Raw genomic sequence first — 16,670 nt, forward strand, 5'->3', positions numbered from 1 at the left:
CAATATTACTTTGTTTTCATTATATTTCAAAGATACGGATATCCTCACCTGTGCGTAATCAACATGAAGTCGACCTATATTTGCAGTATCAGTATTAGAACCAATTCTAACTCGGTAACCGGATAAAAATATTGCTGCATCGACAGACGCTTCGTACACAAATCTAATGTGGCAAAAATTCTTTTTACTCAGTCTCAAAGTGGTAATTTCTCCACACCTCTCAAAGATTTCAGTAATTATATCTTCGGTCATATTTTCTGGCAGGCCACCAACAAAAACTGTGCGACAACCAGGTGGTCTTTCACGGGTTGTCGGTAATGGTGCATTCGGATTAGGAGGAAAAAGCGTGCAAGATTTACAATGGATTATTTCTTTCACGGGATTCATCATCATAGCAGGATCTGGGGTCATCATATTAGGATCTGGAGCAATCATCGGTGGCATCATTCCATAATTGTTCATCGACATCATGTTAGGATCCATTATCATATTCATTCCTACCATTGGATAACCCATACCTAAAATCCATTATATTGATATGCACTCTACCATTCTTATATTTCCTTACAATATTTCCCACTTGCAAAAATGATTGTGTCAATGTAAAGCCAGTAAAATAAAGCTTTTAGCATTTAACAACATTAATGAAATAAAAAAATTACGAACCACATATTGGTTGTGCCCACATATTAGAAGTGCCTATGCCAGGGCCGTTTTGAATCGGAATGACATCTTGTGTCCCAGACAGATTTGAATCTGAATCATGAGATTTCTCCGTATCTCTTCGATCCCTCACATTTCTGTTATTCCCTCTTGTTCGCTTATCTGAAGGACTTTGACTAGCCTCATCTTTATCTTCTGTTGTTCTAGGTGTCGTCCGATTTTTGTTGAATTCTAAAGGAGAATCGTTCATGGCTCCACTAAATAATGTAAAGTCACTTGGATCTCTGCTCCCAAGACCGAGGAAAGCAGGTGATGTACTAGGAACTATACCACTACCTGCAAATTGATAATTTAATATAAAACACCGATATGTTGGGAAATACTACCTAAACTTTGATTATATTGAAAGGGCATACTTCTTCCAAATTCCAATTAAAAAAAACTATTGACCTGTCAAAAAATCTTTAAATACAGACACACAGAGACAATAGACAGACACAGACAGGTGAACCACAAAACATAAAATACAGGTGGTCTGTGGGTGGACCGGATTCGACACGCAGCTTTTATTTTATGTCAAGAGATGTCCCTTTACTCCTTTTAACAGACAAATATAGTTATCAATTATTACCTGTATGTTTAATTAAAATTTTACTTACTATGTCAAGTAATACTCAATAAATATATTATATTATTATATTCACTACAGCAGATTATTTATTATTTATAACTTTTCCATTCCCACGATTTTATTTAACTTCTGTCAGATTTATTTTGACATCTGTCAATCTGACATTTCAGTTGACAAATTGCTGTCTTTTCTCCATCTATTAAACTGTATTCTGACCGTATTAAACGTCATTAATAATGTGTGGACAAATATTATTTAATTGAAAAGTTCTTTTACTATTTTAAAAAGATAGTTCCTTTTAAATTAGAATGTTAATTTCTTTGTAATAGAGTGTTACAAACTAAAGTGGCTTATTACTCAATGTGTCATATTTTTTCTGTAATCAGGCAACCACAATGAAAAAGTTGTTTTCTAAAATTGAAACAAAAATCGACAACACATCTAGGGAAGGCAATAGTTACATAGGAAAAGCATTTACTGTTGGCCGACAAACAGTTACAGTTGAAGATATTTTAGCAGAAGGTATACTTAAATTTAATGTGTTTTTCAAGTTGATATACTGTTTTATTGTTTTTTTTTTTAATATTTCATGATTTATAAACTATATTTATTACTTCTCAGGTGGTTTTGCAATTGTATATTTAGTAAAAGCCAATAATGGCTGTCGATATGCTCTTAAGCGAATGTATGTCAACAATGATCAGGACCTTAATGTTGCCAAACGTGAAATTCAAATAGCTGTAAGTTATTTTCTTTAATATGAATAGATATGTGTTTCATATTTCCTTATTATTGTTTTAGAGCAGTTTAAGTGGTCATAAAAATATAATTGGCTATGTGGACTCTAGTTTGACAGCAACAGGGGGTGGAGTTTATGAAGTTCTATTATTAATGCCTTATTGTCCAGAAAATGTTTTTGGATTGATGAAAGCACGTGGTAAAGCAAATTTTACTGAAGTAGAAGTTTTAAGTATATTCTGTGATATATGTGAAGCAGTTTCCCGATTACACCATTGTAAGACTCCAATTATTCATCGTGATTTAAAGGTAAGATTTTGTTGTTGGTGTTGAATGTCAGACTTCTTTTAAGATCTTGTGGTCAAATGTTTTTCTGACTTATACAGTATAGTACTACAGTAGTTTATTGACTGAATAGTGTATGAAATTTTATTTCAGGCACTTTTTATTTATACGCAACAGTTAAGTTCCTTAATTGCAGGTTCTCAAAAATCCATGGTATTTGACAATGTCATATAAGGCTTTATATGACATTATTAACAATCCATTATACATATTTATTTGTATTGATAGCTTGCAAAGTCATATAGATTACAGATACATACAACCATACATTCCAGCTTGTAAGAGCCAGAATCTATCAAATGTACGAGAATTATTATTTTAAGTTTATAAGTATTTGCCCAATAGATAAACTATGTAGGTGTGGATCATGTAATATGAATGCACAACTTGCCACATAGTCTGTGTGGTTTTGACTATACAGTTAAAACTTTGGTTAAAACTGTTTAATGTAGTGAACCCAAAAACTTAGTTTTGCTAAATTGTTTAAAATCTTAATTATGGTTATTTTGTAAGCTTTACCATTGATGCAGATACGCATATAGTAGTAGATAGATATCATACTTTATTAACATAATAATAGCATAGTAAATTTGGGGTAATAAACTTTTTACTTTATTATTTCATAATTACAATTGTACAACATAGATTAATTTTAATAGACCTTTTTATAGAAGAAAGATTAAAGTTGTACATCATAATCGTAACAATTTTTAAGTTTCAGCATATAAGATGTATTCTTAGAAGAGAATTTTGTGAATTTTTTAAGTTGTTTTAAAGCAACCAATCCAGGTATATAGTAATATTTCACTTATTTAAGCTTTTTATTAGTCGAATTTACTTATTATTTAAAAATTGCTGTAAATAATATATTCTTAATTTATTTTTTACATTTTCCTAAATTTTTACAATTTTCAATATCATGCTACTTTAGTTATATTATCAAATTTATCATTTACTGTAATAATATTTGGTGCTTGAGTAGTATTTAAATAATACTAAGTACTATTTGAATAATACTTAGGTAGCAAAGTTTGGCTAGCGGTTTTCTCCTCTGAAGTAGCTATTTATTTAAGGAGGATCAAATTATTTATCGATTTGTTTTTGTTTTTAATTAATTCTAAAAATTTAAATATTTAACATAGGTTCTTATAGCAAATACTATGATGCATACCCTTACATTCGAATTACGGGTGAAAAAATGTCAATGGTAAGAAGAAAAAAATATAGACATTTACCTGAATCATTAATTAATAGATGAGAGAAAGAAAAAAGTAGGTTACTCCACAGAGAAATAAATTATCAAACATAAAAGTTCTGACTTGTCGTCCCCCAAGTTATAAACGCGAAGGAGTAATGGCAATAGCGGAATAGAGTATGAATGAGGATAGGTGGCGGGAAATTTAAATAAACGTTTCGATACACAAATTAGTCATTAGAAATGGATTACATTCAACTTGTGTTTATTTGTGTAATTCAATTTGGAATAATAAAATAAAATTGGAAATTTTCAAATGAAGTACTTATGATTTTTTAAATATTTTTTTATTTATAAAGTACGAAAAACTTTCAATATAAGAAGTAAAAAATACAGCAGCATATAAACAATAAAATATTTATACTTTGCATCACAGCTCATATAACAATCTTATGCATTTTAATAAATTATTACATTTTTAATATAATATTCATTTTTAAAATTAACATTTCAATAATTTAAGTATATTTTGAAAAATATTTTTGGCAGCAATTACATAGTATCACAGTATAATACTACATATGTATGTTATAAACACCCTGTATATATATTTTTGTACTATGTATATTATTTTATAACAATTATTAACTTACAAATGTCTATTTGTTATTATGCTGACAATAGAAAATCGTCTGCTGAGTTGCTAGCTGATAATAAATCATATAAAAACCCAATCAGCCGCTCAGGAGGACGACTAGAGATTCAACCTTCATACTGTTAGTTGTAATTAGGCAATAAAAGTGTTTTCTTCACAAAAATGTGTAAGAATTCAAGTTATCTACGGTTAAGTGTTGCTGAAATTCATTGGATTAGAACTGCTAGGGGTTGGTCAACTAGCCGTAACTTCCCTGTAGAGAACAAACCAATAACTTGTATATCAAATTGTATTGTACTTTCATAAATGCAATCGCTTTAAACCCTTGTCTTATAAGGGACACTTATTTTGTATTCACAGAAGTGCATAATAGTAGGTAGTATGCTACTTATGCATATAACTAATTCATATTTAAACTTTTCCACACGAATCACTTCATGATCACAGTTTGTAGATAATCTAAAATATGTAAAAGTTCTTTGTAAAAAGAGCAGTGCATGCTTTGTGCCATGTACTCTATGTCGATTACATGATGTCTTCGAACGGTGTTACAAATAATAAAGTCAGCATACTTGTGCGCTGTTGCCAAGTTTCTGTTGGAACTTGTGGTATTTATTTATATATATATTGGATAAAAAATAATAATTGAAATATGGAAATATATAATTTTAAGTATTTTAAACTCGATTTTATTCAACATCTACAAGCAAGTATCTCAATCTACTTAACTTTCTAGTCATAGGGCCCCTGCGTCTCGCTTCACCCCCGATGAAGCACCTGATCCTTCTTAAATAAATAGTGTATTACATATGTACGTATAAAAAAGTTACTGTCTATTTAATTAGGTATTTCTGCTTATATTCAAAAGAAAAATGTTTGTGCCATAAGGATCAGTCAAGGGATTGATTTTATGAATTATGCTCAACTAGGTATATCTTAAATTGAGAAGGTAAATCTCGACTACATTGTAATCACTATAATACCTGACACAATTGATTTTTAAAACTGTCTGGTTTTTTTAGCTGAGAAAAAGTATCTACTTTGTCACTGCGAGATATTCCTCGTATAATTAAATTTATTAAATCAACCCCGTGACGACTGACGGCGCAAGGGGTTATGTATTTTAAATAATTTTGTTTTCAGTATGGCAGAATTACTCAATTAAATAAAATCGGTAATAGAAAGTGCCACAAATAAGTAACTTACAAATAAAATAAAAATATATTAAAATACATTTTACTGTTTACTTGTTCTGTCTATTTGTTAATTGTTTAGCCAATATTGACATATTTGTTAATCTTACATATCTGATAAGAACTCTATTAATTCTTCACTTGTCACATTTTATTGTTGTTTGCTCTTATATAACTTCTGTTAATGTTATACAGTGCCTGAAATAAAGCTTCCATCAATTTATTTACATTATTAACTGTCTGAATCAATAATATTGTTTGGATTGCTATGAACTGATGCAATAATTCAGTATGTGCTGAATGATTGCAGAATAGTTATTTTACAATATTCTAATATACAGGGTGTGCCATTTAACACTCTCGATGCCAATATCTCCGAAATGAAGAAATTTATTTTGGTTCCGGAAACTGGGGTTGTTAGGTCCCTCGAATAGCTTCAAATTATACTTAGAACTGTTAGTTCAAATCTTTCTGCATAGATGACGTGGCATTACTAAAAAATTTTTTGATCACTGAAACATGGAAATGCAGTCCTTTTGAAAGATCGTTAAATTTTGAGTAATTTTTGTAATATAAAGTTTTTCCCAATATTTACTGGTTTTCGAGACATGTCGACTTCAATATGCAATGTATGATGTAACAGAATCTATTATTTTATCTAAATCACACCCAGACAAAATATTCTTTTATAATATTGTTATTCAGACCACATACTTACTAACAAACAATAAATTATAAAAAAAACAAATGCTCAACTACAGAAAAAAAATTGTACAATGGTAAATATTATAACTAATATAGTTATATTGAAAGACGCAAACTGATAAAACTGTAATTATTGGAAAAATAATATGTGTCATCTGCCATACATGTTTTATTGACATGAGCCGCCTATGACTGCATTTTTTAATAACATTTGATAAAATACGATTCGTCTCTGCCTCTTATAAGATTTGCCACTGTACAATTTTTTTTTCTGTAGTTGATCATCCTTTCTTTATAATTTATTGTTTGTTAGTTAGTATGTGGTGTGAATAAAGCCATTATAAAAATATTTTAAAAGAATATTTTCTCTCAGTGTGATTTAAATAAAATAATAGATTTTCCTGTTACATCATACATTGCATATTGAAGTCGACATATCTCGAAAACAAGTAAATATAGGATATAGCTTTATATTACAAAAATTACTCAAAATTTAACTATCTTTCAGATGGACCGCATTTCCATGTTCCAAGGATCAAAAAAATGTTTAGTATCGCCACGCCATCTATACAGAAAGATTTGAACTAACAGTTCTAACTGCAATTTGAAGCTATTCGAGGGATCTAACAACCCCAGTTTCTGGAACTAAAATAAATTTCTTCAATTCAGAGATATTAGCTGTGGGAGTGTTAAATGGCACACAAAGTTGTCTTTGAGTACGAAAAAATTTGAATGAAATTTGCAAAATTAAAATAGGGTGGCCGACTGCGATCTCGAAAAGGGGTGCATATATACAGGGTGTAACTGTAAGTTGTGTGGGTTAGTTTTTTAGGGGTAATAGTACATGTTCTCCTGAAATCTTGAAATTATTTTTTTTTTAATCAAATAAATAGTCGAGATATGATTAGTTTTTTAAAATGCACTTTAATACTTGTGTACGCCGCCACTGTAATCATGTATTACAAATACATGAATTGTAAGCAACCTACAATGCATGTGTAGGGAGATACTGCCGGTAAAAGGTGACAAAGGAAAGGGTGTCATGTTCCGCATTTGGAGACAGTACATCTAACTGTGAATTTGAATGTTTTTCATCGCTAGAAGCCATCAACAGACTATTTATTTTTGTGTATTTCATTTATCATTTTTGATTACTGCTTGAGTTTTTTTGCTAGGTTACTTGTTAAGTACTGTTTGTATGCGGAACACCCACTCAACAAAAGTAACTCGGGGTGAATGGTGTGGAATTGTGCATTCGCTGCGACTAAAGCTTGCCGTTTTTTGAGATTTGTTTTCCAGCGGCGAGGTACGAAAATTCCTAAAAAACGGTTATAAAAAAATTAAGCTTTTACAAGGAAATTTGAAAAAATAAACTATTGATACTTGTTTATAAAGGTCAAAGGAAGCCTCTGTATAATAGACCCCCACTCAAAGTTACACCCTGTAAACCTTTTTAACCTGTTAAAATTCTAATTTGATATATTTGGAAGAGAGATAAACTTATTTGATTTGCAATTGCATTTCAAAGAGAAAAAATATTATTTTTTTGTCTAAAATAAGCTTACTACACAATTATTGAATAAATAGAACATACAATACAATACTAAGTAAAAATGTTTATAGATTTATTTGGCAAATATAATTTTACAATGCAATCATTAAGAATAAAAAAAATATATTGCCATAGAAATTTTTAATACATATTCTGAAAGATAGCAATTTGTTTTCAAACTTTCAATGATCTATTTTAAATAATATTTGTGATAAATAATTTATATATATTTTTTTTTAGGCTAAAAAAAGAACTCAAAAATAAGGTACCCATTTTACTAATAAAATCGACGAGATTCTTTTTTAAATACAATTGTGAATTTTTACATTTTTTTAGTTAAATTGTCAGCCAAGTTTAATTAATCTATACAACCCTCTTAGACCAGGGTCAATAATTTTTGAAACCAAAAAAAATTATAGTAGGATGAAACCCATTGGAAAAGAAAGAGAATATAACAGAAATAAGTAGAGATTTCAACGAAGAAAAAGCCCACCGACGTTTTTAAAAAAGCAGATATTTTGACGTGAGAATTTTCGATTGAAAATTAGGGTGCTTATCGATATTAAGTAAAAATAAGGTGAAAAAATAAATATTTCAAATCAAAAAAATTACAGCGTGTTTGGGACATCAATAGGTAAGTTTCACCAAATTTTGTGAAAAAAATTTTTTTTTTGTAAAAGAAAAATAAAAAAACAAAAACTTGGTTATTTGAATTTTTCACAGAAATTTTGAGGTTATGTGAAAAAAGTATAAATACAAAAGTTGTAGATCTTTTTATTACCTACAACTTTGGCATTTAACTTTTTTCCATAAGACTTGTAGTTTTTCTGGAAATCAAGGGAAACCGTTTTTTACCCTTAAAAACTCACCCCCTACCCCTTCCCGACCTCAGATCGCCCGTAAATTATTTTTCCTTTCAGTTCTGTTATATTCTCTTCCTTTTCCAATGGGTTTCATCCTACTATAATTTTTTTCACTTTTTACCATTTTTGAAGGGTTAAGAACTGGTCTATCTTACGAGATCTTTGTGATGTTTTTTATTACTTTAAACACTCTGTATCTTGGACTAAGGTATACTTGACTCGGTTATCATAGTTTAGCTTCAAGATTATCGGGTAGTTTTTGTGCTCCTTTTAAATACACCCGGTATTAAGTAATTTTGTGAATTTTTCTGAACAGTTCAACAACATATTTGAATATCATATGTTAAAAATAACACTTTTTTTCTAATTGAATATCATACTTTGTATAAGAATGTATTCTTTGTATGAGCCATTTTGTATAATTAATATGCAGATGTAAAAATCTAGACACAAATCCATTAGAAAATTGCATAGTTATCAATAATTTCCAAAAGAAATCAAGATTTAGAATACATATTTTTTGTCAGGACGTTTTGAATGGAACCTTTGATGTTTTTTTTTAAATGTTGTGAATTGAATAAATCTTTATTATTTACTTTGTTTAAATTTTTAGGTAGAAAATATTTTGGTAAGAGAAAATGGAAATTATGTAATATGTGATTTTGGGTCAGCCACAGCAAGGGTGTTAAATCCTACTGAAAAAGGTGCTGCTGCTGTGGAAGAGGAAATCAAACGTTATACAACATTGAGCTATAGGTCCCCTGAAATGGTGGATATGTATAGTGGTAAAGTGATATCGACAAAGGCTGACATTTGGGTAATTCTCTAAACTGTGTCTCAAAAATCATTTGAATTTTTCTAGAACAAACTAAACATTACATTGAATTTGATTTATCTCACAAGTTTTTCGAAATTCAGGAAATGAAGAGCACAGATTTAAATTTAAAGTGTCCGATCAAGATTGAATTTGGAACATGTATCATACAAAAATTTAAATATGTGCTGTTTATTTCCTAAAGGACCCCACACACGCCTTATGGAAATTGGTCTTTCAGTGAAATTTCCTGAAAAATTTATATATTGTCCCTTGTTTATCACTGATCAAAAGACTTCATGCCCAGTAAATAAATTTTTCACTGTTTTTGACTCTTGTGGGCCCTACCACCTCCAGAAAGGCATTTGGAACTTCTTGGCCTTGAAGACTTTTGATCAGTAATAAAAAAGGGACAACGTATCAATTTTTCATGAAATTTCGCCGAAAGACCAATTTCCATAAGGTGTGTGCGAAATCCTTTCCTAGTAAACGTAGTTATTGAAATTATATTATTTTTTTATTTTAGGCTCTTGGTTGCTTGTTGTATAAATTGTGTTTCTTCACCTTGCCATTTGGCGAGAGCACTCTAGCAATTCAGAGTGGGAACTTTAGCATTCCAGATTATTCACGTTATTCTACAGGTCTTCATAAATTAATTAGTAAGTGTAATCTTACATTTTGATTTGTAAAGGAAAACATTAATTTATTTCTTGTTAGAGTACATGTTGGAACCAGATCCAGACCAGAGACCTGATATCTATCAAGTTAGTTGCATAGCGTTTCAGTTGCTTGGAAAAGACAATCCTGTGAAAAACTTAATGGTTGGTATTTTTTCAGAGTTGATTTCAGTTCTATAATTTTTTTGTTCAATACAGAAAACTCCAATTCCAAACATAGAAGAACTGTCGGTTCCACCCCTAGAATCTGAATTGAAGAAAACTCAGATAAAAGTAATAAATAAAGCTCCTATTATTAGTGCTGTGGAGGGAACAAGTGTAATGCCGAGACAACGACCTAAAGGAAGCTCATCGACCCCATTAAATCTCAATAATATCCCTCTCACGATCAGCCCAAGTCCAACATCAATCAAAAAATCGCAGAGTCCCATTGCCCAAATACCCCAGCAACAAAATTTCCAAGGTAACATTTCCTACGCTGCGCCTTTCCCATCGGCCATAAATGCCAACCCTCAAAGTTTCTCACCAGCACGCGACTTCCAACCCAAGTCCGCTTTTTTCTCCTCCGGAGCGGAAGTACCCCAACCTCACTTAGATTCCCTCTTTCAGTCTTCCATCTATCCTGATCCATTCCGAGATGATACTTCGTCACCTACAACCTTGACAGACATCCCTAATGGCAATAAAACAGATAACTTTTCCAACCAGTCACCAGCTGGCGTTCCAGTGAATGTCGTTTCCCCATTGTCACCGGAAAATCCTCTGTTTGGCTCCGGTAGCGTTAACCATGGGATTACATCACAGATGAAGTCAGGATTGACAGAGTCTAGCAGCATTGTTGGAACAACAAATACTCCTCCTTCCACACCAACACTTTCCATTCCTAAAGGACACCGTCGTAATATGAGTGATACAACTGCCTTTAATAAGTAAGTTTTTTTTATTACAGCTATTATTTTATTGATCTCAGAGGCATTTGCTAATTATTGTAATCTCAAAGATTTTTTCACTTCTCCGGGAGAATAATAATTAAACCATTATGAAGATATTGTCTTCTTAAGGTGGCCCTTTGTTGTTGATAGCATTCTTTGAGAATGATTTTTAGGCCCACATGGAGAAGTTCAGTAACAAAACACGAAATGACGATGTCTATGACTATCTAAAGTACGGAGCCTTTGAAAATGATTACAAGCCACACGACTGCCGAGCTTAGGCAACCGACATTGCACGGCTGATACTGTCAAACAAAAATCCGTAAGCCTTAGCGTCATCAATATCAATGATTCATTTACAGTGAACGATGACAAACCGTTACGTCTACGTTCGAGATAATGTGATCGCTGATTGGTTGAATAAAAGTTCATGAAAAATTACACCAGCCGGTGAAACAGTTGTTTTAATGTAATTTTGATCTTAGTTGTTTTAATAATTTTTAATTTTACGAAGTTTAATTGCTAACGTAAAGGAAATAAAATTACCGGTCACATGGCTTGTAATCATTTATGAAGGCTCTGTATCAAAGTTAGGCTTTCAAGGAAAAATTCATTTGCTATACTAATTTTAGGATAAACATCAGCTTGCACAATACAGTTGCTTCAAGGTTTCAGTATAACACGCGAACGTAGTTTTCGGAGCGGCCAAGTAGCACTACAGTTAGCTCGCGCCGCACTCGAATGCTTCGGTTTGACGCACAATTAAAAATGCAGAAGTGGCAAAATGAACTACAGTATTTTTTATTGAAAATATAAGGCTTCAACTTCAATCTCTGTAAGAATGGTCGCTGTAGCACTTAAATAGCGGCCTGTGGAATTTTTTGAAAGAAAAAAAATTATCAGCTCCAGAAGGTTGTAGAGCAACGTTTTTTTTTTAAATTCGTGTAAAAATGCCAGCAATCGATTCCTGTAATAGACATTATCGAGAAATAAAAATCGAAAAAGATATTCAAGACAAACGCAAGCAAAAAAATTTTTTACTTTTTTCAGTCATCTTTGGACACTTGAAATGAATAAAATTGTTATCACTCTTTTTTACCATGAAAGTACAACTCTTAAGGAAAAAAATTAGCCCTGATTCGTTTCTCTAGGACTATTCGACGAGCAAGAAGAGCCGATTTTCGAGATGACCTTTTTTTCGAAAAATCGTTATAACTCGATAAATTCATATTTTTTAATTTTAAAAAAAGGTACTTTTTTGCTTGCCGAAGGCTACATTTACAGCAAGTAACAAGTTTCAAAATCTTTTGCAAGAGATACAGCAAAAACAAATAAAGTCGATTTTTGACGGTTTTTTCAATATATGTCGAAAAGTAATGTAGCAATCGACATATTTAAAAATATGAATCGATAGGCTTTTTAATAGTTACAACTTTCTCATTTAACTTTTTTCGATTGAAGTTCAAGTTTTTTTTTATTAGCGATAAACCAGTTTTATGAGTTTCAATAAAGAGAATTATGTTTTTCCTAAATACGTCTACATTTTTTGCGCATTAACAAATAATAAATCTAATGAAATAAAATGATATTCAATCTGTCGCATGATGACAGAATTTAAAATTGAGACCATTTTACTTTCAATATTGATTTCTAGGTAAAAGAATTGGCATAATTATTAGAGAATGCTTCTTGTGAAAGAGCAGATTTACTGCGATACGTCTAAAATTGTTGTCACAACAAAACAGAAAATATTTTTTTGCGTAAAAACTATGAATGCTACAAGATTTTACCAAGACCACGGAAATCTCGAAAAAGGACTGATGCATCAATAAAAAAAAATGAATTGATTCCAGCGACCAATAAAAAAGTTCTGGTAAGTCTTGTACCAAGACATTCAAGAATTTACCACTTGCCCAAGGCGAATGGACGCGGTTGCTTCATCAAAACATAAGTCTTACTTAGGAATAAGTCCACAGCAAGTTTCATTAAAATTCATAGTAACATTCTCCAGATATTACAAAAAACATATATTTTTTTCAAGAACTTTGACAGTTAATAGCAGAGGAGCTAGACATTTTTTCTTAATGGAAGTTAAGTCAGATCGTCTTCTTTTGAGCCAAAGAATGTCGTAGTACCTTTTTGATCATGTGCTTATGGGACACCCTGTATATTTCTATATATTTTGAAAATTGCAATACTTAATTTTTTTATTTTCTCACATCGAAATAACTATCTCAATGCATACAGCTACTTTTGATATTAAATTTTTTTGCCAATGGATATTTTCTAAGAACCTCTGCAGATTTCTTTGGAGTTAGTAAAGCCACAGCAAGTAGGGTGGTGAGAATTATTATTATTCTTATTATTGCACTTCTTTCTGCACATACATATCTTCCTTGCTAAAAAGTTAAAAGGACAGTATATTATGCTAAATAATACACAAATAATGGTTGGTTTATAAAAAAGTATTAGTCCTAACTTAGCCGTAACTTAACCTTAATCTTAGNTAATGGCTGTTGTGAAACAGTTGAATTGTTTAACCACAAGTTATCTCTTGAGTCAAGCTTACATTACCAAAAAGATAACCAACGATTGTGAAACTGGCCGTAAGACATTTAGACAGGTTTTGACTCAGACAATTTGCAGAACACCATTCTGTAATTCATATTAATTTATTAGACAGATGAATGCAGTAATTTATTGATTATATTTCACTATAAATTTTTGGATCATATGCATAAAGACATTGTTCAACATCAGTAATGTCCACTATATCACTTATAAATGTTTTGAACAGTAGGGGTCTTAAGTTGTTTCCTTGAGGTACTTCAGAGAACGTAACACATTCATGTGATTTAAAGCCATTGAACGCAACATATTGTTTTCTGCCCGATAGATAAAAGTTAAATAGACCAATTAATTAGTGGTAGTGTTGAGCCACATGCACCTAATTTCTACAACATTATTCCATGGTTGTTGATTCAAGCGCCTTGGATACATTTGTGTAAATTATGTCAGATTCATTGTTCAATATTTTAGAAAAAAAAATCAGTATTAAATAATAATGGAATTATTGATAAAAATTTATTTTTTAATTTGTCCCTTTGAAAAAGAGATGATAAAAAAATGGCATGAGGAAAGTCTTGTTACTTTCTCTCAAAGAATCTGTGGTTAAAGGCATAACCCATCTTTTTTGTAACATCCAATATATTTAATTTTAATATATACAGTGTGACCCATTTGAAACTGGGACACCCTTATACAAAAACCACCTACCAGATCATTTTTGGAGAGTAAAAATTGAAAAATTGGCATATTGCATATTAATAATTCTGTGGGAAAATTAAAAAACTCATTATTGTTATGACTCTATTTCGTCTGACAAAGCAAGCTGTGGAATCAAACGTCAATAACTGACAATAACTATTTTTATTCAAATCAATATTCCACAAAATTATTGGAGAAGAGAAGAGCTAATCAAATTTTTGTTGCCTCCATCAATCCGCCTTTTATTTCAAGGCATTTATCATGTATGTTCTAGGTTACTATTCTCAGTTGTTCTGTGGTAATATTTGCACATGCTTCAGTTATTCTAGCGCATAGTTCTTCTACTGACTGTGGTCTTGACTTATACACTTTTTGCTTAAGGATGCCCCAAAGGAAAAAGTCGAGTGGCGTCAAGTCAGGTGATCTTGGCGGCTATTCAATAAGAGGACTATTTCGTCCTCATAACAATAATGAATAATGTAATTTTTAATTTTGCCACAGAATTATTAATATGCAGTATTTTTTATGGTACTCAGATTTTTTCTAAAAAAAATCGCTAATATGGTTTCTTCAATTTTTACTCTCCAAAAATGATCTGGTAGATCTTGGTTTTTGTATAAAAATGATGATACTTGGTCTTAAAATACACTTTTCTCCCCTCTACAAATCAAAAAAAAGTTAGTCAAAATCTCTATATAAATAAAAATTTTGAGGGTCTCCCGGTTTCAAATAGGTCACAACTGTATTTAAATTTTTGTTGCAGAGCATATGCTACCGAAACATCTCAGTTTTTGGCACCATTTGAATCCTCGATTAAACCTCGAGCTAGTGATTCACCAACTTGTTCAGGAGAGGATGTCAATAGACCACTAGCTCCAATCGGTACATCAGCATCGACAACTGATGTAAGTCACCCTATGGCTCCAGATAGTAGATCGCTCTCTGCCGATGTAGCAGATTGGAACCCGTTCGAAGAGACGCCATTTAGTCAGATGACTGAAGATCACATCTTCGGCGCCGAATTTGATAAAATAAGAAGGGGCAGTCAGAGTAGTAAGTACAAACAGATTTACACAGCCTTGCTATGTTTTTTAGATAAGCAGCGTTAAATATTCCTAAAAATATTGTTGAACTTTTGCAAAATATCCTTGACAGTAAAAACCGTTTTAAAATTGATCTATTTAAAATTTTTCAATTTTAGCATTATCATACAAAAAAAGTTCTTTTATTAAAAGAAAAAAAAAATGAAAATGAACTGAAAAAATACTAAATTGTGCAAATCTGTCTTCAGTTTGCAATTAAAAAAAAGTATTTAGTTTTTATTTATATTTTATCTAAAATAAAACATGTTGATTAAAAATGTGATATAGTTAAAAACTGCATTTATCAGAAATTGTAAAATAACTACAAGGCATATCCACAAAGTAAAAGTACCTAATTTTTAAAAAATCGAAACGGCGGTATATGAAAAATTTCCATTTCCTTCAGAAAGGTACATCAAACACTATTTTTCAACATAGTTGCCTCCAACCTTAATGCACTTTGTGAGCCAAAGATGTGCTTTCTGATACCTTGGTCAAAAAATGTGCCGTCACCTCTCGGGCGCATTGTTTCACGGCATCGTGAACACGGTCAGTAGAAAATCTTTTTTTACCAATGAACACCTTTAGAGAAGAGAAAAGATGAAAATCAGGTGTCAAGTCAGGTCTGTGAGCGTGGTGATTGATGATGTACCAAGCGAATGAATCCAAGAGTTGCTTTGCGGCGTTGGCTGTGGGGACGTTCATTTTCATGCAACAAGAATACTCCCTTTCTTAACATTCTCCTTTTGTTGTGTATCGCTTTCCGTAGAGTTTTCAGGGTTTCACAGTACCATGCAGCATTCATTGTTTCTCCCTTTACAGTCAAAACAATAATTTTGAACTTTTTTGGTGACGGTGAAGACGGATATTGTCACTGCATTGACAATCATGTCACTCACGTTTTGTTGCCAGTTACAGTCGAGGAATTGTTCACTTTCCAGTTTAAAGCGTGATTCTGTTGGCTTTGTGAGCTGTTTTGATACCCATCTCGCACACATTCTCGATAACCAAATGTTTTAGTAATGATTTCATGCAGAAGAGATCTGAAGATCTCTGGAAACACTGCATTCATCTCGTCCAAAGTCAATCAAAGGTGGCCACGAAGCATTTCTTCGATCTTCTTCACCATCTCATCAATCACGATTGAGAGACACCCATTCCTTTGTTCATCATGAACATTCGTTTTGCCACCTTTATACTCACGACATTAGTACGATTCATCACACCATTCCCATAAATAGTTTTGATTTTGTTAGAAATCTCAAACAACGCTTTTCCCTTTGCAAAAAGAATCCAGATTACGCACCTCACCACCTCGCAACTGGCGGGATTCAGAATAGCGGCACTCATTTTAACAC

The 16,670-nt window shown here is 31.7% G+C and overlaps 2 protein-coding genes across 2 annotated transcripts in view; one reads left to right on the top strand and one right to left on the bottom strand.

The window, feature by feature from the left end:
• The window catches only part of LOC108915597 (ecto-NOX disulfide-thiol exchanger 2), a 28,858-nt gene extending 27,695 nt beyond the window's left edge, over nt 1-1,163 (bottom strand). The window contains exons 1-3 of the mRNA XM_018721666.1: nt 1,050-1,163; nt 667-999; nt 49-518 (exon numbers count right to left, since the gene is read on the bottom strand). Of these exons, the coding sequence (XP_018577182.1) occupies nt 49-518; nt 667-999; nt 1,050-1,077 (831 nt within the window). The 5' untranslated portion in view covers nt 1,078-1,163. The remainder of the gene's footprint in view (nt 1-48; nt 519-666; nt 1,000-1,049) is intronic.
• A 322-nt stretch (nt 1,164-1,485) lies between these two features.
• LOC108915595 (AP2-associated protein kinase 1) overlaps nt 1,486-16,670 on the top strand; it is a 34,340-nt gene continuing 19,155 nt past the window's right edge. Inside the window, exons 1-8 of the mRNA XM_018721665.1 lie at nt 1,486-1,816; nt 1,916-2,034; nt 2,096-2,341; nt 9,154-9,357; nt 9,881-10,013; nt 10,072-10,175; nt 10,230-10,960; nt 14,994-15,283. Of these exons, the coding sequence (XP_018577181.1) occupies nt 1,690-1,816; nt 1,916-2,034; nt 2,096-2,341; nt 9,154-9,357; nt 9,881-10,013; nt 10,072-10,175; nt 10,230-10,960; nt 14,994-15,283 (1,954 nt within the window). The 5' untranslated portion in view covers nt 1,486-1,689. The remainder of the gene's footprint in view (nt 1,817-1,915; nt 2,035-2,095; nt 2,342-9,153; nt 9,358-9,880; nt 10,014-10,071; nt 10,176-10,229; nt 10,961-14,993; nt 15,284-16,670) is intronic.

This window comes from Anoplophora glabripennis, unplaced genomic scaffold, assembly GCF_000390285.2.
Source record: "Anoplophora glabripennis isolate ALB-LARVAE unplaced genomic scaffold, Agla_2.0 scaffold1338, whole genome shotgun sequence".
Classification (NCBI taxonomy): domain Eukaryota; kingdom Metazoa; phylum Arthropoda; class Insecta; order Coleoptera; family Cerambycidae; genus Anoplophora; species Anoplophora glabripennis.